The 25,031-nt window shown below is 42.8% G+C and overlaps 1 protein-coding gene across 15 annotated transcripts in view; it reads right to left on the minus strand.

Moving 5' to 3' along the window:
* Positions 1 to 1,929: 1,929 nt before the first annotated feature.
* KCNMA1 (potassium calcium-activated channel subfamily M alpha 1) overlaps positions 1,930 to 25,031 on the minus strand; it is a 777,298-nt gene continuing 754,196 nt past the window's right edge. For 5 of the 15 annotated variants that reach the window (XM_024986559.2, XM_059882447.1, XM_024986557.2 and 2 more), the window contains 4 exons: positions 22,830 to 23,024; positions 20,078 to 20,196; positions 17,690 to 17,914; positions 1,930 to 8,234 (listed from right to left, as the gene is read on the minus strand). In XM_024986559.2, the coding sequence (XP_024842327.1) occupies positions 8,210 to 8,234; positions 17,690 to 17,914; positions 20,078 to 20,196; positions 22,830 to 23,024 (564 nt within the window). In that variant the 3' untranslated portion in view covers positions 1,930 to 8,209. 15 annotated transcript variants of the gene reach the window in all.

A 25,031-nucleotide genomic window follows, 5' to 3' on the forward strand; every position in this document is an offset into this window, starting at 1 on the left:
GCATGAGATCCTGTTTCTTCTCTCAGAGGCCTGATCCATTAACATTTAAAATAGTCCTGAGCCCGTATTTACATGTTGATATCATTCATGCTTTTATTTTCTTTCGTACCCTGTCTGTTCTGTTTCCCCACCTCACCCCCAGTTTTTCTTCCAGGCAGAATCTATCTCATCTGACGTGGCAAAGCAGTTAACATTGATTCTGGTGAATGGTCTACTTTGATTTTTGCTACAGGGAGATTTAAACACAAATTCACATATATTGTTTTCTCAACAAATAGAAAAATATGCTCCACATTCATCACGCTGTGTATGCCAAGCCTGCTATTCTGTAACTCACTGTCTCTTCTCTTTTATTTGCTTTCTCCATCACTGTTGATCTCTCCCTAATACTTCATCCTTTATGCAGACTCCTTCTTTGGAGCCGAATTTGGCAGTGAAGTTTGCCTAACTAATGAGAACCATATGCTCTGCAATTACATTCCCCAACAACGTTCAGATTTGTTAGCAAATATTGGAGAAGGCAAGTTGAGAAACCAGAATCCAAAGACTGTCAGGAATTGGCACATTCTGACAGGTGAACCTGCTTTTGCTGGAAATGAGTTCTAGTTTGGGCTAGTATTAGGAACTTCCCTGGTGGCTCAGATGGTAAAGCGTCTGTCTACAATGTGAGAGACCTGTGTTCAACCCCTGGGTTGGGAAGATCCCCTGGAGAAGGAAATGGCAATCCACTCCAGTACTATTGCCTGGAAAATCCCATGGATAGAGGAGCCTGGTAGGCTACAGTCCATGGGGTCGAAAAGAGTCAGACACGACTGAGCGACTTCACTTTCACTTTTGGGCTAGTATTGGCTCATGGAAAACAGGGATTTGTTTTCTCAAAGTATCAGTCAATTGGTCGACCGTTCTTGAAATGGCTAAATGCTTCTCTCATGCCTTCCCATTGGCATACCATACTAATCCCTATAGGTTAATTTTTAATATGTGATTATTACCTGTTGATTTGTTGGTTCTATTCCTCCCCAGACTGGAGAGTGGAGTCATGATGCTACTCACTGTTGTATCCCCAGCTCCCAGTAGAGGAAGGTGAGCATAATCACTATTCAGTAAATACAGCTCATAAACAAACGAGATAATCTCTCAAATACATTAAGTGCCAATCATCATACACATTACATACATACAACTTGGGTGGCTTTTATCCATTCTCAGCTCCTCCTCTTCCTCCAGGCTAGATCAGCCTTAAATTTGGGAGTCCAGTCTCCCTAAAACAGTTCAAACTTAGTATTTTGAAGATGATTTAAATCACGGCTCAGGGACCACAGCATCAAGTTTTAAGAGACTTTTTTTTTTCTGTTTTTTTGCCTTGTGATAAAGTTTCATCGATTGCTCTGTGGGGGTGAGCGTGGGGTGGGATGAGTGAAAACTTCTGATGGTTGTCTTGATATGCCAAATGCATGGGAAAGGAGCACTGTTTGCTATGCAGGTATCAGGAAAAGAGTAACTAACTTGGGTACAAGTGGTTGAGGACAGATATGTTCTGGCTTCCCATGGGCTACATAAAAGCTGTCTATCTCTTGAGCAACCTGCATGCTGAAGGTTTCTGCAGGAGCGTGCGTGCCCTCTGGTGTGACCCTGGAGGGACTGACTCCCAGGCACCACATCGAATGACAGAGTCTCTTCCTCTCCTCTGCCATCCATTGCTGTCTTGGGCTGGTACCTATTGACAGTCTCCTTGGAGATGCAGGGCTCTGTTTGCACTTGAAGTTGCAAAGGCAATGGAAGGGCATTCCCATGGCTCCGATCTGTCCACAACTCTGCCGTCACCAAAGAGAGGCACAGCAGCCTGATGGGGACCCACAGACTCCACTCTCCCCTCCCCCGCCCCGCCCATGAAGTGTGGCTGCTGGAGACAAAAGGCACACTCACCGATTTAGAACACAAATACATAAATTTTTAATCTGCGAAAAATACAAAATGAAACCATGTACAAGTTATGTACAAACCCTTTTTACAAGACAAGAGAGTTATCACTGGTTGTTACAGATGACAGGGTAGATCATTTCAGAGCACCAGCATTTAGTCTCTCCTCTGATTTGGTTAGGTCCTAGTAATCCGCCATCATCATCATGCCAACGATCAAACGTTTGAAAGACAGATGAATAAGCCACGCTCTTTTTCCTTAATGAACGAGTAGGCTGACCTCTGTGTAAGCATACTTTTTTTTTTCCCTTTATCCCCTGAAGAAACGTTGAGTGCAGGTTTTGGTGTTAAGTGAGGGACGGTTACTTTTCAGCATCTGGGGGGTGGGATGTGAGCCAGAAGTTTTACACAGGATGTGAGTGTGCCACCTGGGAATGGAACGTTTTTAATTAGGATTTCCAGGCAGACCTTGGTTTATGTTTGAAATGTTGCAGTTCTGGTCGAATGTGTCAGGCTGTACTCAGTGCAAGGAAGGGAGGGGGGCAGGCTGCTCTGGGGCGGGGGGATGGGGTGCTTTGGAAATGGGGCCCCGTCAACCTTGGTGGGGCTCCCCTACCTGTTGGCTACCTCCTCCCACTGACCCTGAATCCCACCTGACAGCCGCTCCGGTTTGCTCTAGCAGGCACATGTCGGTGCCATGTGTACATTTCCATCTAAGATTCTGAGCAGCGGGCCCAGGCATGCCTCCCAAGGCAGGCACACTGGAGACCTTTGGTGTTACTTCTGTCCCTGCTCTGCCAAATAGCAAGGTGGAGGAGAAGAAACACAGATGTCCTCAAGGGGATAAATAGACCAAAGGAAAGCTTTTTAAATCTGAAACCTACCTAGAAATTAAGGTTGGCTTCACTGAGTCAAAAACCCTCTCTCCTCATGCTGTATATCCAGAAAAGCCACTAAAGCAACAGACTGTCGTGTCTGTTTTAGCAACGCTGACACCAAAGCCGCCAGGATGTGGGAATGGGGAACGATGGAATGACAAGCACAGGGAGGCGAAAGAAAAAGCACAGCTCAGGATCCCTCTCTTTGGGTCCCTCTCTGGGAAGAGTTCCAGTGGCCTAAAAGTCCTGTGCAACCTTCCTTGCCTACAGCATCCAAAGTAACATGGAGCAGAACCCGACTGCCTGCCAGAGCCAGGCATCCTGACAAACTCCACAGTTAAACAAGCGATGTCCCTGCCCTCTTCAAGGGAGTCCTTTTCCTTCTTACTTCCAAGTCACCATCTCTTTCATTTCCAGCCTCATATATGACCCACCCTCCCTTTCTCTTAACGTTTCCATCTCAATTAGTTTCCCTTTTCCTGATTCTGGGGTACCTGAGATCTCCTTTCCCAGCAGCTTCTTCTTTTTTTTTTTTCCTTTTAGCCCGTAAAAGTACAGTTGCCATTGCCACATTCTGCTGCCTTCAAAAAATCCTCCACACCCACCCTTCCTCCTTTAGAGACCCAGCCACACTGTGTACGTACCTCTGTGCCTCTGACGTCCAGATCCCACAGGACCTGCCGCGACCCCCTCCCCAGCTCCATTTTCCTCCATGCCTTTCGACTGCCAGACCTGCCTTTATAGATAACGCTCAGCTTCTTCCACTCTGAACTAATTAATACAACAGTTCTCAGCTGCCTACAATCTTTCCTGTTCCTCCACAAGTTTCTTGTATTGAGGTCCAAATTAAGTGTCCCTTTACAAAGGATCATTTCTAGATTCACAACCATTGCCCCAACTCCCAGCCCTCAAACCAACCTCTATATACTACCAGTGGGACTTCTACAGCTATGAGTGTCGGTAACACGTATTTGAGGAAGGTAGGACTTCACATGCTGAGTTTTCACTTGGAGTTTGTTTGAGTTGGAGTCTTTGACTTTGAGAACTCCATGCTGCTGAGAAAATGTTCAGCCCTGTATATTTGCCCTTGATGACTTCCAGGAAGTACTGACTTCTCAAAACATACGATCTAAAAATGCACAGGTTCATTTTCGCACAAGTTCAATTCATCACTCTTTGTTTAAAACACTCAGTGACCTTCTATGACTTTCTGGATGAAGCCTCAACATCTTAGCTTGGCCCTGAAGATAAGTTAGTTTCTAGTGCCTTCTCTGAAGTCTCATCTTAGTTTCCCTCTGCTTCCATAGAGAATGGACAGATTCTGCAGTGGAATACCGTGTCCAATTTGAATGATTGGTTTAGTCACTTATAAGGTAAGGTGACTCACATCCCAGTTGGTTTGTATTTTTTTCTGTCTTTCTTCCCCTCTGCCTCCTTTTGTTTCTTCTTTTTTAACTGAGATTCTTTTTGACAAAGAAGAATGGTAGATAAATGTTAGAAATGTAGAAAGAAATAGCTGGTTTACTAATGAGAGGGGGAAAAAAAATCAAATAAACAGAGGACAGGAAATGAAGTAAGAACTAAGACTAGTAACTTCCTAGTGCCTAGATTCATATCCAGAATCTGGGAGTTGTGAGCCTCTAACTACATGTTGGAGATATGGGTTAGAGAGGAAGGGATTGATAGAAATTGAGCCAATAAAAAAGGTAGGCTGGGATGAAATTGAGAATAAAATCCTAGGAATACATAGAAAAATCACATCAAAGTGACTCAGGTGGCTTTAAAATTTGAAATTTGTATTTTGACCCTAAAGAGATTCCGAAATGTAAAGCAGAGGAACAAATCTAACTACCATGTGCCCAGAGCAGAAGAGGCGCCACCCTCAGGAGCACTGCTTGGGCAATGCTGCAGGAAGGACAGAACGGGGTTTTCTCCATGTTCCCACTTTTAACTCAGATCACATCCTCTCAGATCTGAAAAGGACCTTAGGAGTCATCTAGATGAATCACTTTCATTTACAAATGAGGTCACTGAGACTCAGAGAGTTTCAAGAACATTTCCTAAGTGTAGAGCTAGTTATCTGCAGATGTAGCTTGTTGAACCATCATAATTAAAACTTAAGTAGGAAACTTGGACTCTTTTGCTTTTAGACATGAAAACATCCCCAATGTTATTATGCTTTCTCACTTTCTTCCCTTCTAACCCTAACCAAACAGTTCTAATTCCCTGTTTGTTTAAAGCCCTCAATTAAATTTTTTACAAAGTACATCATAAGATGCCCCAAGCTTTGGAAGGAAAGAGCTTCTGGGTGTTCCCTGTATGCCTTAGTCACAACCACTTTTACTGAAGATGTTTTATCTTGGCTCAAGACTATTTTAAAATACAAAATTGCTCAGATGAAAATAAGAGTTATGTTAATGAAAAAGATGATGATGATGCTTTGATAAGTAGGTGCTTTCTGCTTTTTCAATAGCTTGTTGGAGAGTCTGATTCCCAAAGCACTTGAGTTATTAATTTAGGAAAATGGCTTTTCTGGAATCCTAAAGTGGGATGGGACATCAGAGCCTTATAACACAGACTACACCAATGATAGCCATCATTGGTCTATGCTGAATGTAGCCAGGAAGAGGGGTCTGTCAGAGGGTGGTGAGGACTTCCTTCAGGCCAGATAGCTCAACAAACAGAAACAAACCAAGAAGCTCTGGCATTCCTCCAAGCCCTTCAATGATCTTATGATCTTGTTTCTATTCTCGTTTCACTTTCCATCTACCAGGTATGAGTTTTTGCCAAAGGAGCCAACAACCAACCATTTTATAGATTTCCTTTTTAAAAAAATGCATAGCTGTGTTTTCTGGCCCCTAACAATTCATTATTAACAAAGGCAAAACAGAATGACTTTGCTCTACCTTAGAAGGAAATGGATTCTTGCCAACTGGTTTTTGAAGGGGAGCCCTTTGCTTTAGGAAGCTATCTTTGCCATTTTGATTAAAAAAAAAAAAAAGTTTATCTTCAAACCTCTAGCTGTAAAGAGCATGGAGTTTGTACTTGCGTTTCCATTGTCCCTCAGTTTGCAGAGATGGGGAAGAGAGAGCAGCGGGCATGGGGCATTGTGGCCTAACATTCTCTAATGGAAGGACATTGAGGTGGTGGCCATCACTGCCTGCCAGAGGAGATCAAATAGTTAAGACAAATTCAGAAATGGTTATCAAGTTATCAGTAACCCACTAGGGTTCATGAAGGAAAGAAGAGCGTGGGTCGATGTACTAAGAATGTATATGAAGTGACCCCAATGCAAAATTATTATGTATAATAGAAGAAGGCCTAGCTTTCAGAAAAGTTGTTAAATCTTAGCAAGGGATTCACCCCCACAAACCCATTTAACTTCTGTTGGAAACCAATAAATGTGTATAAGCCTGAATAGAGACAGCTGACATCATTTTAGTCTGCTGAGTAGACTAGTGATTGGTTATAAGTAGTTTTTAAACAATCCAATTGGACATACATTATATTCACAATACTTTTATAGAACTAATTCTACAAAATGTGACGACAGGGTAACCACAGTCTGACAAGTCACTTCAGGACGACGCCTACAAGGTGGAAACACGACATTGGCTCTGCAGGGACCGGACAGAGTTGGAAGCTCATTTTGCCTATGGTGGTAATTGGAGTACTTAGTGGACATGTTTTCATGATGGTTTCATTGCTTGGCTCTGATCTGATTTGCAGTAACATACTATGTACCATGGGGTCATGGCCTAATGGAAGAGATCGCATGGGACTTTGGGGGGATATTTTGGTTAGTTAGTTTTTTTCTCTTTTGAGTGTCCACAATTAACATTTTTAAGAAAATAAAAATCATACTTCATGCTGCTCCAGAGACCCTGATGATTCTATCAAAGATTTATCGTTTTGAAGTTGAAAATCATTTGAAATGGAATAATTGCTGGGATGCTGTGACACTGAGCATGCAAACATCAGAGCTCAGACACATCAGAATTGTGTCTGATGGCTAGAGAAATCTTTTTTGACCACAGTTTGAAGTGGCTGATACATAAAATCTCATCACTGGTAATTTTCAAAGGCCTTTTCTAATAGCCTGTATTAAGTGTATTCGTAGCTGTCCTTGAGCTAATATTTTTTAGGTTGCTGTTACAAGTTTTGTGTTTTGTGCCAGCAACTAAAGGAAAGCCTGCAAAATTTAGATCTGGGCAAAAGTTGTCTCCTGGATCATGAAACTTTTCTGGCTTTTACACAAAAACTCAGTGAATCGCATACATGTGTTATCCCATCCTATTGTTAAGTAGAACTATTAATTGATGTTTACAAACTTTCAGGCTAAAAGCCCTGGACCTGGGAGATGGGGAGAGTCCACCAGACCTTACCAAAGTTGAAATTACTTGCTTGGTTGGTTTGGAGATATGATATGAGAAGCATAACAGCACGTAGGAGTCCCCGCCATTGGAACAACAAGCAGAGAAATGTCTTCTGTGCATCTGGTCCTCAACTTCCACATCCCAGGCATGCTCACAACCCTCCTGGTACTGTTAGTTGACAGGGTAAACCCGATCTGGCATTTGTAGAAAAGCTGCAAGAAGGTCTTCCCTTTAAATATACGAACAAAATTTGGATAAGAAATACAGGATGAAAACTAAAACTACAAAAATATGACTTTTGAATGTGAAAATAAGTGTTTCCATTTATTAAGAGCTGGTGTCAGTGTAGCCAAAATACACATCCATCCAGGAAATTCACCTGCCCCCTTTTGTCTTTTTTTTTTTTTTAATTTACTAAAATACATGTTTACATTATTGGGCCATTTTAAAATTGCCTTAATAATCCAGTTTCCTTAATTACAATTAATTGTGGTGGTGACCATCACTCTCCTTAAAGAAAGAGATAAAGAAGAGAAATATGCGTTAAGGAGTCTGGCCACTTAGGCGTTTTGATTTTGCATCGTTAGATATAGGGAAGATATTTGACAATGAGAAAAAAAGAAAAAATATATTTTCTTTCTAATAAATAAAAATAATTTAAAATGCTAGAGGCTATACAGGACTATTTTAGTATGTTCATTTATAAATGAAATCATTTTCTTTTCCAAAATACATGGAAGCAATATTCAAGGCAGACAAGGAGAAAGATCTGTCTATTTTTCTTGCAATTCTTGCTTATCCTAACATTTCCACCAGTGATTCAGCATGTTAAGAGGAAGAAAAGTCACGTCACCATTTATGAAGTTTGTCAGGCTTTAAAAAAAATAGTTCTGGTCTCCTGGGAGTCAACATTCATCTTCAACTTCTCTGATTGGTGGAATCAAGCTGCTTGTGGATTTATATTGGTTGATCTGGTTAGCCATGTGGGTACTCATGGGCTTGATTTGAATGTTTCTGGGATAGGCATTATCCGGTTCATCTGTAAACCATTTCTTTTCTGCTAAAGGGCAAAACGGATAGAGAACAAGAAGGAAAAATTAGAAGCTTAATTAGTCCTAGGCCAAAGATTTTGGAAAGTTCATTGAAAAATGCAAAAAGGTAATCGAGAGAAGCTGACAGTGAGTAATTGCTAAAGAGACGGCACAGTGTAGGGAGAACCCCAGAACCTGAAACATACCTCTGCTGCCTGTAGCAAGTGATGAACCAACGGGCTATTGGGACCTGGAGGCACCAGGCGTGGACTTCAGAGAATAAAGAGGGGTTGGAAGATTAACTCTGGCAGTGTTCTCTGGGGTTCCTTTGGTGGCCTGAAAAGCTTTGGTGGTGAGGAGATGACGCATATAACAAGTATTAGGCATGGGTGTTGCACCTAAAGAAAGCCTTGTGCATCCATTGATTTGAGTGGAGATGAAGGGACACTGTCCCTTCCACAGATTAGGAGATCTAGAATCTGCTGCAGGGTTTCCTCTTCCCAGCCTTTAATTGGCTTTGCTTGTACAAGCTCACTTAAAGGTATATCTCCGTTACAACACTCCTTTATTTCTTTTGAAGCCAGTTTTGGGAGTCTTAAAGTAAGCCCACAGATTTTTGCTGGCCAGTGAGGGTGAAACATTAGATTAGCAACCAATGTTTTAAAAGGCTTTTGAAATGGCTGTAATTTCAATAAAACTCTCTTGGTATGAAGTTATGAAAAGAATTCCTAGTGGCACTATCTTAACCGACTATAATCACCCAAGCTGTCAACAAGGGAGCTTGACAGAGTCTTGGCATTTCATTCTCACCCTAGATCCAGAGATGGCAGAAGAGAATGCTGAGTCAGGGCACTCAGAGGCTGGGGTGAGGATGCGATGGCCTAGCATCCTCCTGGCAGCTAGTATTATTTCACAAGACTCAGCCCTTGTCCCTACCTTTTTACACTGGAATATTCTGGGAAATCAGCCACGGGCATAGATACAAAGGAACTGGGGCAAACAGTGCATTCTAACTTGAGAATCATATGCCTCATTTTAGCGGCTTTTAGGAAAAGCAAAGAAAAAGGAAAAAGCTTTCAAGCACGCCCACTGCTATAGAAACGACGGCCTCTCTGGCCTCTTCTTCTGTCTTTCAGAACAGTTCATAACTGTTGGATATGGCTGGATATCCATATGGCTGGATATGTTAACAAAATTGCTCACCTGGCTTGATCCTGATAGAGGACCATGCGTATGTGTCCCTTTATGGCTAATGATTTATAGATCCGACACCTACGATCAGGTTATGACCACTCTGCTTGTCTCTCCTTGGCCCATGCTTCCTCTTGCTGTGTCCAGGGCCCTGGGTCCCCAGCGTAGACACTAAACTAAGTTGAGCCTTGAGAAAGCTCACTCACTGTCCTTTGTTCAGCAGCTCGGTGTACCCCCTCCTCAGGAAACTTCCTGCCTCTTGCATCATTCTCCACCCCCTCTCCTTCCTGCACTGGCTCTCTCACCTATTATAATTAAGTTCACTTTGATTTGAACAGATTGGACGATAGGAATTCATAATGCTACATCCTCACAGTGAAGCTAACTGATTAAGTGCTTTAAATTATTCCCCCTGACAGAATGATAAAGTTACAATCTGTTCTGAGATGATCTACAGCTTGCCAGACTCCTACAGCTTCTTTCTACATTCATTTATCTTTTTGTCAAGCAGAGTTTTTTTTTTTTTTTTTTCCCTCCTAAGCTTCAGTTCCATAGATCTTTTAAAGTCATCAGCACATCTGAATTATTAATGAGGCTTTAGAGGCAAGGTTCCTGATGGGCTGGTTAAAAAAGGTTGTATAGAAATCCGGGACTGTGTACACATCAAAATAATTTCAGCTCCATTTAAAAAACCATTTAGTTCAAGTGTGACATAGTGAACCATTACGCATTTGTGGAAACCAATTTTTTTGTGATCTACGATTAAACTAACCTTTCAGAGAGGAGTAAAGTATGATGGTTATCATGTTTTAAAAGCATTGCCAGGCCGATGAAACAATTTCAAACTATGACTTTTTCCAATGGTTTACGTATAAGGATGATTTTCAGAAGAGCTGAACCCAGTGTCTGTGCTGTTTGCCTGAGCTGCTCTTGGTTTTGGCTGTACCCTTCTGCGGACTGATTTTGCAAAAGGATTTAGTGCTAGGTTGGACATGCCAGGTTGGAAGGGAGAGTGAACTCTGCTGATGGAAACGAGTAGGTCTTCTGGGTGAAAGACCTAAGACAGCTGCAATTTGCTGAAATTTTTACAACTGCTGCAGAGAATAATTGTTCAGAATTTAGTCTTTACAGTTCAACTCAAAGTTGGCATTTTGACCTTTCACGGCAGAGAGAGTATCAATTTCCTTCTGCTGTCTGTAAGAAAGAGAGCATTATTTCCCCATTTAAGTGCCTTTCTCTCTTTCCTTTTACATTTCTTGCCATAAAAATAATCTAAGCAGAGTCATCCCTGTGTTGACCATTCAGCTTCTGCACAGAAAGGAGTTGTTTTAAAGCATATCCTGGTGATGAGCCTGAGAAACAGGCTTTTTAATTCAGGTGCCTTGTAAGATATAAACAACTGTGTTGTTGGAGACTTGGTTAGATAAGATGTTGAAGAAATGGAAACAGATGAAGGCTAAAATGGGTAGGGGCAAAGGTGCCTCTCCCAAAAGGCTTGACAGGAACCACACTGTAATGACTGTCAGTCATTCTGCTCCAATGGAGAGAGCCTTGCTACGACAATGATACTTTGGGTTATCGAACTTTGCCTTCCAAAGAAGGAGCTGCATCACTGGGCGCTTACAAAACTGGCCATAAGGAAGAGTACTCAGGGAAGGAATTCAAGTGAGTGTTGGAGTGGTCCAAGGTCAGTCCAAAGCCCTGAGCTGGTCTCCTCTCCCTGTCACACCCCACAAGCCAGAAAGACTTCTGGGGGCTTTATTTTTATCCCTAGAATGAGAAGGGCAATGATCTGGTTTTGAGGCCCTCCTCCCTACCAAAGAAAAAGAAATTCATTTGTTAATAAGTTCTTGAAGATGTGATACATGGTTCCATCACTGTGAGTAGAATGTGTGACGTGCCTCAAGTCAAGGAAGGAGTGGCATTTCAGTCTGTGACAAGTAGGCTGGTGGAATAAGATCAAACCCAGAAAATAACTGCAGAGAGTCAGGACACTGCCACTGGGAGGCATCAGCTATCAAGACCAGAGAGGCCACAAGCCATCCACTGCACCAAGGAGATGGCATAGGACAGTACGTAAGGCCAAGGGTCTTACCTACTGTCTGGCTACTGTGAGAGCGTCTGGCTCTCTCACATACTAATTCCTGGCTCTGAGTGAGTTGTTACATAATTTATCTTAACTTCAGTTTCTCTTCTGTAAAATGAGGCTAATGGTCTTTCTAATGGTGTTGTCTGGATGAAAGGGGTTAGTGTCCATGAAGCATTTATCTACATACATGATACATCAATGTGAGCTGTTAAGGCTATCAGTATTGTTGGTAATATATTAGGGGGCATTAGAGCATAAAGTTCATGGACTTTAGTTTTAAACACCTCTCTGGTACTTCCTGGCTGGGTGACTTCAAACAAATCTGTCCCTTGAATCCTGTATCTTTCAGATGGGAATACTAACTGCATCTACATCTGAGGTTCTCTGGAGAACTGAATAAGTTAATATACATAAAGTGCTTAGAAGAGTGTCTGACTCATGGTAAGCACTTGGAGTGTGTTAGATTTTAGTTACGGTTAGTTAACCATGCATAAGGTTAGCATGATTATGAGTACTCTCAGTGCCAAAGGACATAAGAATAGGTGATACCTTTTGGTGTGATTACAGATGAACTAGGGGTGGAGAACTGAGGTGTGTAAACCTGGGGGCTGGCCAGAAGAATGGGGATTGTGGCAGCAGAGATGGTGAAGAAGGATTTGACTGGATATCCCTCCTTAGGAAGAGGAGGAAAGGAAGGGGTGACGACTTTCAGTGGTACTTGTGTCTTTGAAATATTGGCTTTCAACTTGGCAGGGGCCCTACCCCACCTGCAAGACATCCATGTCTTCCGTTGCTACTTTCATCACTGACCTTCGAAGGTCTAGAATAAGGGTCAGGACTTCCTCCAGCCATGAAGGATCCCAGAGGAGTGGGCTATGGCAGAGAAGGGCTTGTGATCTGGGCTGACATAACTGCTGGGTTTTCTGGTGCTGTGGGTTGTCAGTGCTGTGGGATCTGGCCTTTTCTCTTAACACTCCCAAGAGAAGAGCACAAGAAAAGGGAGATGATGATACAGCAAAGGTATTTGGAATAATTGGGCCTTTTCTTGCTATACCACTAGCTGAGGTTGAAACAGAACGGGTTTGAAAAGGAAAGATTCCATTTGGATAGAGATAATAGTTGAGAACAGTAAGAGCTAACAAAGAGCTCAATCCTTCAAAGGTAATACTGTGTGAGAGCTTCTGAGAGCTAGTCTGGCCTTCGCCCTCTGCCCAGCAGACCCCAAGGCCCCAGTGGACCCCACCCACCCCTACTGTCTCCTTTCCTTTCCATGGACAAAGCATGGCTAGAAATGAAAACTGCAATAGAATCAGAATAATTTTCCCTTATAAAAGCTGTCTTGCTCCTTTGCAGTTCTCTGGTGTGACCCCTTTTAACTGTAAGTCTGATGCTGCCGTTCCCTAAGCAGAACAACTGCCCCCTCCTGACACTCAATAAAGACTGACTTTCACTCCTCTCTTTCAAGTGGCAGGGAATAATCCCTCTTACCTCCCTAGGTGATGGATGTACAACTTCATGGTGGGACATAGTCTACCAGGTTAGTGACGGGTGCCCACATCGACTTCATCACCTTATGACAAAGCAGTGATGGGCTGAAAGAAGCTGATTGAGAGACTGATTTTTTTTTTTTTTTACCCTGTCTTGACTTCTGCAGTCCCTGAAGTTTCTGCACCCTCTTCTTTCTCCTTCAGGAGCCTGTTGCTATAGAAACCTGGCAGGTTGATTTAATTGCCTCTATTGGGATACAGACACCTTTCAGCTTTTCCCATGCTGAAGAGGAGCCAGTCAAAAGGTTTTTCTGGTCATCTGGGATCTTGATGATGCTGGCAGAAGGCACAGTCAAGTCTCTCCTCTCACTGAACTCACAGGACTGTTCCCTTCTCTCAGAAGCTGTGTACTCAGCCCAAGAAAGTGTCAACAGCATGATAGCACTATGAAGCACCTACGGGCATTCCTTGAATTTTTGTAAGATAAACCAAGGAGGTGAAGATAATTTATCAAATGACTAAAGATATAACAATATTTAAGATCAATTCATTTCAAAAATACTTATTGAGCACATATTGATAGTAAGGTTCTGGGTCATAGCCTGTATGGTCTTCCCTGGTGGCTCAGATGGTAAAGAATCTGCTTGCAATGCAGGAGACCTGGGTTCGATCCCTGGGTCTGGAAGATCCCCTGGAGAAAGAAATGGCTACCCACTCCAGTATTCTGGCCTAGGAAATCCATGGAAGGAGGAGACTGGCGGGCTACAGTCCATGGAGTCGCAAAAGAGTTGGACACTACTTAGTGACTAAACTCAGAATTTGAAACCTCTCCTCATGGTGGTAGAAATCTAACTGTAAGGGTCCAAGTCTCCCTCTATCCATTTGAACCGGCTTCAGGAAGGGACCTGGGTAGCAGCCATTAGGGATGTTGATTTCATGATCACCTGAGTGTTGAGGCTGAGGTTTCACTGTGCCTCCTGTTCTATCCATTTACTTAAGCTTCACCCCTTTCAAAGCCTAAAACAAATTGAATTGAATGGCTTACAAATTGCTTCTCTTTTAGAATGGTGCAGATAATTGAGTTTCTAGCTGTTGTTCTCTTTAAGTACACATACTTTCTCTTCAAATAACCTTTCACTTTCCACCCTGACCTACTTATTCTTTGGGTGGGGAGGGGGAAGAGGAGAGGTATCACATGAAAACCTTGAATGCCTCCTTGCTAAGAGAACCTGAAAGAAGGATGAGAATTTGGGGGTCACATGGAAAACACTGGAAGAGAGTCTTCATTCAACTGAGGAAAAACAAGATTGTAGTTTGGACTCATAAAAAATAGAAGTAATAATGATCCCTTTTTCATCACTGAATATATCATTAGCCAAGTATAATCAACTTTCAGTTGTATGCCTGAAGTCCAGAGAACATCCCCAAATTTCATTGCAAGTCAGTCTGTTCCCTCTCCATTCCCATCACAAGATCATCTCATCATAGCTGCTAACAGATTGTATATAAAATGCATTTTGGATTTACTTCTCTCTATCTGCCCAATCTCTGGTTGGGATTTCACAAATGTCTGAAAGGCAGGTGGGAGAAGAGACCCAGGTAATACAGAGACTGAATCATCAACCCCCAGATAACTGGGTACGGGCTATTGAGTTTTTACATATAGCTAAACAGCTTTAATTTGGGAGTCATTCTGATCCAACTTCAAGAAGACCAAAATTTTTTTTTTTTTAACTGTTAATAATCCTCCTGGTTTAAATCGAAAGGAGGGTAAACTATTCACCAAGAAGCAGGTTTGCCAAGTGGAAGAGCTGCAAATGTTTTCCAGAAAAGTTTATCACTTGGCATTGTCACTTGATTTAGTTGGTCTTGCCAAGATAAACACAGAGATGTGGACAGACTGATGGGGTACTCGGTTGGGGTGATGGTAATGGGGGGAGGTGGAGGAAGCTGGGTTTCTTGATGGGAAAATGCTTTTGAACTTGGAGCAAGGTACCAAGGTGGGCAGGGAGGCCACGTGCAGATTGAAAGGCAAGCCAGATGGAGAGAAGTTCCCCCCAGATTACCCAACCCCAACCCCAAGAACACCAAAACAAACTCTAAGGGGTCTAGCAGTAGCAGCAGGACAGCCTCATTGCACTGAGCAATTTAGAAAGTGGAGGAAGGGGGAGAAGAAGGAAGGGGAGAGGAGGGGAGGTGGGGAGGGGGGAAAAAAAGCAAAACAAAATAAATAAACCCACAAACAGAACAATAAAAATAAAAATAAACAAACCAATAACAGAATAAAATTTGTAACTCCTTTTTTTTTTTTAATTTCACAAAAGTTTTCACAAGGACAATGTTATAGAAGAAAACCCCCAGCAGTGGCTAGGTCATGCAGAACCATTAATTGTCATACCTTGGCCCATTCTATTCATCCTTGTTGCACTTTAGAGAGAGAAGTAAGCTATGTGAGTTTTACAACGCTTTTAAACTGTCATATTTCCTGTTGAGCACTTTAACTGGCACATTCTTATAGTTATAAATGTTCTGAGGGCATAACTTTATAACCTCCTTTGCAAAGAATGCATGAATAGCTCTTCATGATCCCAAACTAGGGATATGTGTGTATGTATATATATACATATACATATATATACGTATATATGTGTATATATATAATTATATATAAAAAAGATAGTTGTATGTAATGTATAAATCAATACATAGGGACAAAAATAATTTGAAAAAATCTTCCACTCATAGGGCTTTTTAATATCCATGTATACAATGACTGCCCACTCGAATACTGATTGGAACACCGCCTTGCCCTGTCTTGGGTGTGGGGATGGAGATTTTGAGTAAGCCTCACTATTTCGTCAGTAAAAGTGCTTGTCAATTCACACAGCAAGCAGATCTCAAAACTATCATGCTTGGGGGGACAGGGGATTCAAAATCTAAACCCAAAACATTCACCATAAAAACACCTTTTTAGAGATGGTTACAGCTGTGACATTTTCCTCCCCCCACCCCAACACCTGTGCTGTTCACTGAAATTTGTTTTCAAATAAACATTTCAAATATATATATTTATATATATAGCAGCCCAAGGCTAGTCCATCCTCACAAGAATTAGATTATGGTGGAGTTGGCCAATATTTAAGAACTACTGTACATTGCCTAAAGCATGGTTTGCATGCATAAAATATCTGAAAACTGCATATTGAAAAAAGGGTATTTCTCTACTTTTTTGCTCATGCTTACTAACTGTTTAAAAAAAGAAAGGAAGAAAGAAAATGAAAGAAAAAAAGAATTATACCAAAATGTGTTTGGCTTACTGTTACACTCTTTTTCTTCTCTCCCATCTGTTAATGACAAGGGGTCCTTCTCTATGACTGTCATTCACCTGCCTAAGTAGATTGGCTACGTTAAAGCAACTGACGATGAGGAATTTCTCCCACTGGTTTTCTGCTCTGGAACAGCCAGCATCATGCAGCTGTGCCAACAGTTGAAGCTGGCTTTTGTCTTTGTGGAATCAACTGTGGCTTGATCCTCCTACATTCTGATTTATTTAGCATGCTGGCTTCTAGAAAAGCATGATCTGCCGCTGGGTTTATCTCCCTCTCTCTCTACCATGGCCCCAGCCCTTGCTCCTCTGTGGCACTGGGGCCCTAGCTGATCAAACAAAGGGGAGTAAAAAGGTCCCCAGAGAATGCGTGGAAAAATACTTGCTCTTTCCTGAGCATTATTTATTCTGTACATAAGGTAGGTAATTCACCTTTTAAAAGATGTAAAAGTCCCAGGAAGGCAGTTTTTAATGACTTACATCTGATATTTATGATACATATGGCTTTTCATCCCAAATGTCAAAAGTGAGAGAAAAAACATAGCTATTCATATGGCAGCATAAGGAGACAGAATAACAATATGCAATCAAACCTCTTTTCACTTAAATGAAATGACTTGCATTTGATACATCCAAGAATGGAATACTAGTCTTTCCGCCACAGTAAGGGTAGAAATGTTCCTATAGACTCTCAAAGGAAGCTAGCTCAGGGACAAAAGGCCTTGGTGAGTAACTAAAAAAAATCTCTGATGTTCTAACAAGCAAGTGCATTTCACCATCTACACAAATGGCGAAAGACATTGAAATGCTTTGAGATACTTCAGCCCAGAGAGTAGAAACAATCGATAGATATGTTTCCGTTGCTTTTGGGTTGCTTGTTTCAAATACATGTGTGTGTATATATATATTATTGTGTATATATAAAAAAATCAAGAGAAGGAAAGAAAGGAAAACAACAACGAAATCAAAACCCAAAGCACCCTGATAAAACTGATACATCAGAATAAACTTTTCTACACTAACTAAACTTGCTTTGCATAACTGACGTGGGGATCACAAGCACTCCCTTCTCATCTGTGAACTCATTCCTGCAGTGAGCTATTTATGTCTGGAGCATGCCTTTGGGTTATTTTTCCCCTAGAATCATAAATAACTTTTGGTCCGTCTGCTTATTTGCTGTTGTGCTCAAGGGTTTTATGGTGGTGGAATAAAAATGACAACCACATGCACACTATCATACATATGCAAATATGTGTAAAAAAAAGGGGGGACTACAGGGGAAAATGGGGGAAGTTACTGTTGGAAACACCCACTGGGGAAATGAGTGGCAGATACAGTTTCACACACGGAGGCAGTGGATACACACATCAGAGCCGCTCTTCCTGCACGTACTTCTGTTTGTCTCGGGACTCCCGGGACTTGGGCCGGTTCTGTCGGTTTGCCGTGGATGGGATGGAGTGGACGGAGGAGCTCTTCTTGCTAGAGGACTGGGACGAGTGGGAGGAATGGGAGAGGCTGGCCCGGGACTGGCCGGCGTTGTGGTCAAACTGCATTAAGCAGAAGATCAGGTCCGTCGGCACGAGCTCAAACTCGTACGGGGGGTTGGTGATGACATACCTGGATGTGGAGAGCAAAGAAGTCACAGAATGAGGATAAGGTGGTGGAGATTTCACCTCTCTGAACCAAACCAGGTCTACCCGAGGATTCCAGCCAGCCCAAGGCCTGAGACAGTATCTTCGTAGTGGAACAAAATCTGTTTAGCTCCACAGAGGAAGTCAGCCATAAGCCCTCCCAGAGATTCTGAATTAGCGCTAGACAAGGGAGAAACAAATGGTGCTTCCTGTGGTCTGTATACCCACTTCAGTACAGTATCAAGTTCCCTTCTGATCCTGAGATGCACAAGTGCATGCAGGAGGTTTCAAGGACTGCCCTGCATCTCTTATCCTAGAATCTTACAACAATCTCACACCCATATCACACTATCTTTGTTTACCACCATCTAGCAAAACCTTAGTTCTCTCTCCCTTTTTATCTTTTAAAAATCAACGTTGGTGAATGATTTCACCAAATGGAAAGCTATAAAACACCTCCCTGCCTATGTGTCTCTCAGGCTTTAACTGTTCTCCTCAAAGATCACCTTTTTCCCTAATTAATATCAGATATGACTAAAAAATCACCATTTCATTTCTAGTAATGGATCTCAAAAGTGTGGTTCTCCGGCCAGATATATAAGCATCATCTGAGAACTTCTTAAAAATGTAAATTCTTTTTTGTAGCTGATGTATACTTGATTTACAGCAAAGTATACAGCAAAGTGATTCAGTTATATATATATATGTTCTATTTCAGATTCTTTTCCATTTTAGGTTATTATAATATATTGAATATAGTTCCCTGTGCTATACAGTAGGTCCTTGTTAAAATGCAAATTCTGAAGCAACTCCACTCAAGTCCTACTGAGTCAGACACTATGCATTGGGGATCAAGCAATTTGTATTTTAATAAGTTTTACAGATGATTCTCATGTTCACCTAACTTTGAGAATCTGCTAGACTACAGAAATTATGTTCAATTCTGGCTCTATTGTATAATCTCTGGGCATTCAAACTTCATATTTTCATTTCATACCAGTTAAGTCAGAGTAATCAGAGTACTTTTAAAAAGCACCCCCGGAGATTCTACTCTGCAAGTAGGTCTGAGAAACACTCATCTATCTCTATGGCATTGTTTCCTGAGGTATATCATACAAACACACTGACTGACAATTCTAGGATGTACTTTTAAGTTTAGGCTGCTGTGAATTTACTTTAACGTGTATTAGAGAAATATAACTAGCATACATGAACTGTAATCTTTTTTCTGCTTCAGGCAATAATATACAGTTTTCTTTAAAGTAAATATATAAAAGTAAAAAAGTGAGTCAACTGAAAAATACATTAAGTAAAAATATATGTGTCCATGAAAATAGAATATATATATAACTGAATCACTTTGCTGTGGACCTGAAACTAACACAACATTGCAAATCAACTACACTCCAATAAAAATTAAATATATATATATATATATGTGCTTGTGTGTGTGTGTGTGTGTGTGTGTGTGTGTGTGTGTGTATAGAGAGAGAGAGAGAGAGAGAGAGAGAGAGAGCGCGCGTCCCCAGTGGTGCAGTGGTAAAGAATCCGCCTGCCAAGCAGAAGACATGGGTTCAGTTCCTGGGTCAGCAAGATCCCCTGGAGAGGGAAATGGCAACCCACTCCAATATTCTTGCCTGGGAAATCCCATGGACAGAGAAGCCTGGCCAGCCACAGTCCGTGGGGTTGCAAAGAGTCAAACACTACTGAACAACTAGACAACAACAACAGGTATATATGTGTGTGTGTGTGTGTGTATAGGTGTATACATATATATGTCTAAGACAGGGCAAAGGAATCATTTACCTTAAACAGTAGCAATATGAAATATTTCTATATGAGATACCAACAGAATTATCCCAGTAGCAGGAGTCTGGAGGACGTTTTCCTTCAGACTTGTGTAATTAGGTGATGGATGGATGGAACTATCCCATAAAACTTGAATTCTCCCCACAATGTCTTTATACTTGCTATTGTAATGAAAGAAAGAAGCTTCCCATAACCACCACCAAAGTCAGCACTGGATTTAATATGGGCAGAGCAATTTGCATGTTGAGAACATGCATGTAGACTTTTGCCCTCCTTGTGGGAGACAAGAGAGGGCATTTCTGTCTCTGCCTTTGGGAGGGCAGATTGGAAACATACTCACCTCTTCGTGCACTGGCTGGGGGTGCTGAGGTGAGCATCTCTCAGCCGATAAATTCCAAAACAAAGCATATTGTATGTTTTCAGAGCTTTGCAGAACAGATCACCATAACAACCACCATCCTGGGAGACAACAAAAGAGCAGAGAGAAAAATCATTTTTATTTGCCTGAAAATAAAGGTCCTGGGGGTGGGAGGGAAGGGCCTTTTCATGAAAGCTCACACTAGTGTCTCCTGAGTCGGAGGGTCTGTGCCGAGGAACAGTGGCTGAAGAAGTTAAATGTGCTTTATAGCCTACGCCCCAATGTTGGTGACTTTTGGGGATCAAATAAGAAAGGGTTTTCCTCTGGTTGTCTCCAGTTTTTCATCTGCAGGAATGAGAGCTCTAAGGAGCCGGTGCCTCTCCTCACTTTAAGGTATGATATAAGCTTGAAGGTCTCAGATGTCTGTTCGGCTAAGGAGTAGAAATCAGCTCTGCAAAATGTTGATGATGTTTAGCCCCAGCTCAGTTGCAACCACAGTTATCTGACCGCGTTGTCAAAACTGCTCAAGTGATAATTAAAATCACTACCAGAAGAAAAGACCCCACCAGGTACTATGGTGACAGGCTCTTTCAGAGAAGGACTGTGTGAAAAGCACAATTTACAGACCTTGGAGATGGCAAGGGTGGAAGAGAATGTGTTTCCCCAGGAGCTGGAGGTCTGCAGGCTGAATAACTGGGATTCACAGTTCTAATCAGTTCACAGTCATTTTCCAAGGGTCTGGGGCCAGACGAGGAATGTGAAAGCAAACTCACCCAGAAGCACTGGCTTCCTGCAGCCAGCTAGCTTCAGGCATTAACACAGGAAGGGCACCAAGGGCTGACTTCACTGGGAATAAAGTGACTGCATCTGTCCTTCCTGTTACTGAAACTGCCAGATGGGCCTCATGCTCGAGAACACAACTGGAACCAGATCTTACCATTATTTAAAGTCCTTGTTCTTTTAAAGTGTTATTGTTTAGTCGCTAAGTCATATCCGACTCTTTTGCTACCCCATGGTCTGTAGCCCACCAGGCTCCTCTGTCCATGGGATTTTCTCAGGCAAAAATACCAGAGCGGGCTGCCATTTCCTTCTCCAGGGGATCTTCTCGACCCTGGGATTGAACTCACATCTCTGGCATTGGAAGGCAGATTCTTTACCACTGAGGTGTACCAGTGAGTAAATGATAGATAAAAAGAGCCACCAGCTATGGAGATGACCTTTTAAAGAAGCTCTAAGTCTAACACAGATTTTTGTCCCTCACCAAACTAAAACACGTGCAAATTAGCATCACAGTTTCAGAAGACATGGAGAAAGTGACCCTTTCCTTGGCTCCTTCTCCACTATTTGGACTTTCTGGGTGGCAGGCAGTACTGTTCATACAATAGGCTTACTAGCTCTTAAGACTGCTGGTTCCAGCCGTTGAATACATTCATGGAGTTGGGCTGGGAATAAGGGTCAACTAAGACTGCATACTTCTGCCAGAGTGCCTGAAGCAGGCTGATGCGTGGAGCCCGAAGGGAGGCCCGGGTCACCTTTGTAGCAGGGAGGGCAGTGGGGGAGTGGCTGAGTCCACACCCAGAATTAATAGCCCACCTGCATGTGTGCTAAGCCACTTCAGTCCTGTCTGATTCTTTGTGACTCTGGACTGTAGCCCACCAGGCTCCTCTGTCCATGGGATTCTCCAGGCAAGAGTACTGGAGTGGGTTGCCATGCTCTCTTCCAGAGATATATAAGTCCATAGGAGCTTTTAAAAAACATTGATGGCCAGGACTCTGGGCCTGACCCTGACATTAGTGGTTTTCAGAACACCATAGCTTATTATGTGTCTCTAGACCCACTGGCCCAACCAATAGCCTCTCATGTGGATCCTTTATGTCTCTAATTCCAGACTGAGTTCTCCTAATTCTGAGGCTAGAACTAGTCACTCTCCCCTAGCCCCGCTCCTCGCTGCAAAGGTGACCCATGCCTCCCTTTGGGTGCCACATTCCAGCTTGCTTTAGGCACTCTGGCAGACCAATTAATGTGCAGTTGGGGTTAAGTAGCCCTGATCCATGAGAAGGCAATGGCACCCCACTCCAGTACTTTTGCCTGGAAAAATCCCATGGACGGAGGAGTCTGGTGGGCTGCAGACCATGGGGTCGCTAGAGTCGGACATGACTGAGAAACTTCACTTTCACTTTTCACTTTCATGCATTGGAGAAGGCAATGGCAACCCACTCCAGTGTTCTTGCCTGGAGAATCCCAGGGACGGGGGAGCCTGGTGGGCTGCCGTCTATGGAGTCGCACAGAGTTGGACATGACTGAAGTGATTTAGCAGCAGCAGCAGCCCTGATCCATACTAAGACCTGCAGAATGGGTTCCCTAACTTGTGTGCTTCTGAAACCACCCGAGGCCTCCCATCTTGTAGCAGAAGATACCCTAGGAGACTCAGTAAGCCCGTGGACTCTGAAGCCAACATTCCTGGTGCAAATTCCCCGAGAGGGCCAGTCCTCGGTTTCTCTGAGGCCTAGTTTCCTTAGAGCATGTGATAAGAGAACCTATGCCAAAGGGTCACTGTGGGGATTCAATGAATGAATCCATAAAGCACAGCACCTGATACACAGTCAACCACAAGCATTACCTCTGATACCTCTTTTCATGAGGAAAGAACCAAAGGCAGGGGGCTAGCCTGACACATTCAGATCCGGTCATTTCCACCTAACAGGCTCAGGTGCCCTCTGCCCCCTGAACTCACCCCCAGGTCCGCAAAGGGCCCGTCCAGCAGCGCTAACTGCGCCACACGGCAGCGGTCCCTGTTGGCCAGCGTCTGGGGGGTGCTGTAGCCCCCGCGGAGTGCATTCTCCTCAGCGATCAAAGCCTCCAGCTCTGGTGTGGCTCCTCCAGTCACCAGGGTCCGTATCAGGGTAAGGATGTTGTCATTGAAGTATGTCTGGGAAGAGATGGGAGCAAAGTCCTTTAAGCACACACCCTAAAGTCACGACAACCGACATTCAAATTACTTTTCTTGATGTCTCCTGTTTAAAGTTCTGGCCTGTCTCTTCAAATAGTTTTATGTGGGAAGTGAAAAGACAGCAGCCTCCAATTATTCCATTCTTTTCTCTCCTACTTGGTTCTGCCATGAGAGCCTGACTTTAAAACCTGAAATTCAGTGGATTTTTATTAAAGGGCTAAAGTCAAAATGGCTGGTGTTTACCATAATTGGTGCTAGTAGGGATGTAAATACGGCTTCCTCTCCTGCTTGCTAAGGGACTCTGGGCGTATGTACTAAAATGCAGCCTGACCCAGGCAGGACGGCCTCTGAGTTTCTGCAACACACATGCCAGGAAGCTGCTTCCCCCAACAATGGTAGAACTTCTCTCTCTAGAGTGAGATGCCAAGAGCATCATTAAGGCCATGTGTTCAACAATTTATCACATACTTTGATAATAGGCTAAACCAGAAGTTTCTATCAATTAAATATGCCAGATAAATGTATGACAAGGTGGATACCCTGGTATTTTTAAGTAACCTCTGTGGTCTGAGGCGAACATAGCTTATTAAGGAAGCTTCCCTCAATGTGTACATTTGTCTCACATCTGAAACATTCTGCCAGGAAGAAAACAATAGGAGTTTTAAAAAATTAATAGGATGTCAAATAAAAGAGCTCAAAAAGGCATTTTTCACACAGCCTAATTTGAGGAAAATCTCAGTTAAGGGTCTGTTTTCCATTTTCCAGTGTAAGAAGAAATCAAACAGGCTAAATAATATCAAGCTAAAGTTTGCCTGTGGCTTTTGAGGATGGATGGATCTTTTGAAGCAGGTTAGGCAAGACAGCTGCATTTTTACTTCAGCAGTTTTTTGGACAGTTCACCTGGCAAATATCTAGTGGGTAACAAACCAGGTAAAGGATGAGTTCTCTACAGCTTGGCCATCATAATTCTATGTCTCAGGGGAGGTTGTCTAATCTTCCTGGTCTTTGATTTTCTCATCCGTAAAATAAGCACCATCATTAAGATCAAGTTTATATGCAAAGAATTCCAGGAGGACTTCTGAGTTAAAGTGGTAGCTGCTAGTGAGGCTAGAATCCCTAGGTTATTGAAGTACTCACAAAAGCACCCAAAGTGATGCAAAATTTCAACAGCAACAGGAAACTAGGAATGTGATTCAAAACCAGTCAGGCCCTAAGGAGAAGGTATCATCTGCCAGAGCTTAGATGCCCCCTGGGGGTCAGAGAAGCTGAAGGAGGAACTATTGCTGGTGTGGTTAAGGGGTGAGAGGCAGGCTAGGGGTTCAGCGCTGACCTCGCCACTTAGTAGCTGCATGACTTTGGAAAGTTATTTCTCATTTTTGTGCCTCAGTGTCATGATCTATAAAATATAATAGAGTGGGTTGCTGCTGCTGCTAAGTCGCTTCAGTCGTGTCTGACTCTGTGTGACCCCAAAGACGGAAGCCCACCAGGCTCCCCCGTCCCTGGGATTCTCCAGGCAAGAACACTGAAGTGGGTTGCCATTTCCTTCTCTAATGCATGAAAGTGAAAAGTGAAAATGAAGTCGCTCAATTGTGTCCAACTCCTAGCGATCCCATGGACTGCAGCCTACCAGGCTCCTCCGTCCATGGGATTTTCCAGGCAAAAGTACTGGAGTGGGGTGCCATTGCCTTCTCTGAGAGTGGGTTACAAGGACTATATAACTGATACCTGTGAGGCACTTAGAAAAGTGTTTCGTGCACAGGGAGCACTGAAAAATACTTTTGGGACTGATACCAGAAACTCGGGCCTTTGTCACCTAGTTTTTAGTACATGGAACTCTGCTCAATGTTATATGGCAGCCTGGATGAGAGGGAAGTTTGGGGAAGAACAAATAACCAAAAATATATGGCAGAGTCCCTTTTCTGTTCACCTGAAATCATCACAACATTGCTCTACCCCAACACAAAATAAAAAATTTAAAAAAGAAAC

Source organism: Bos taurus, chromosome 28, assembly GCF_002263795.3.
Source record: "Bos taurus isolate L1 Dominette 01449 registration number 42190680 breed Hereford chromosome 28, ARS-UCD2.0, whole genome shotgun sequence".
NCBI lineage: Eukaryota > Metazoa > Chordata > Mammalia > Artiodactyla > Bovidae > Bos > Bos taurus.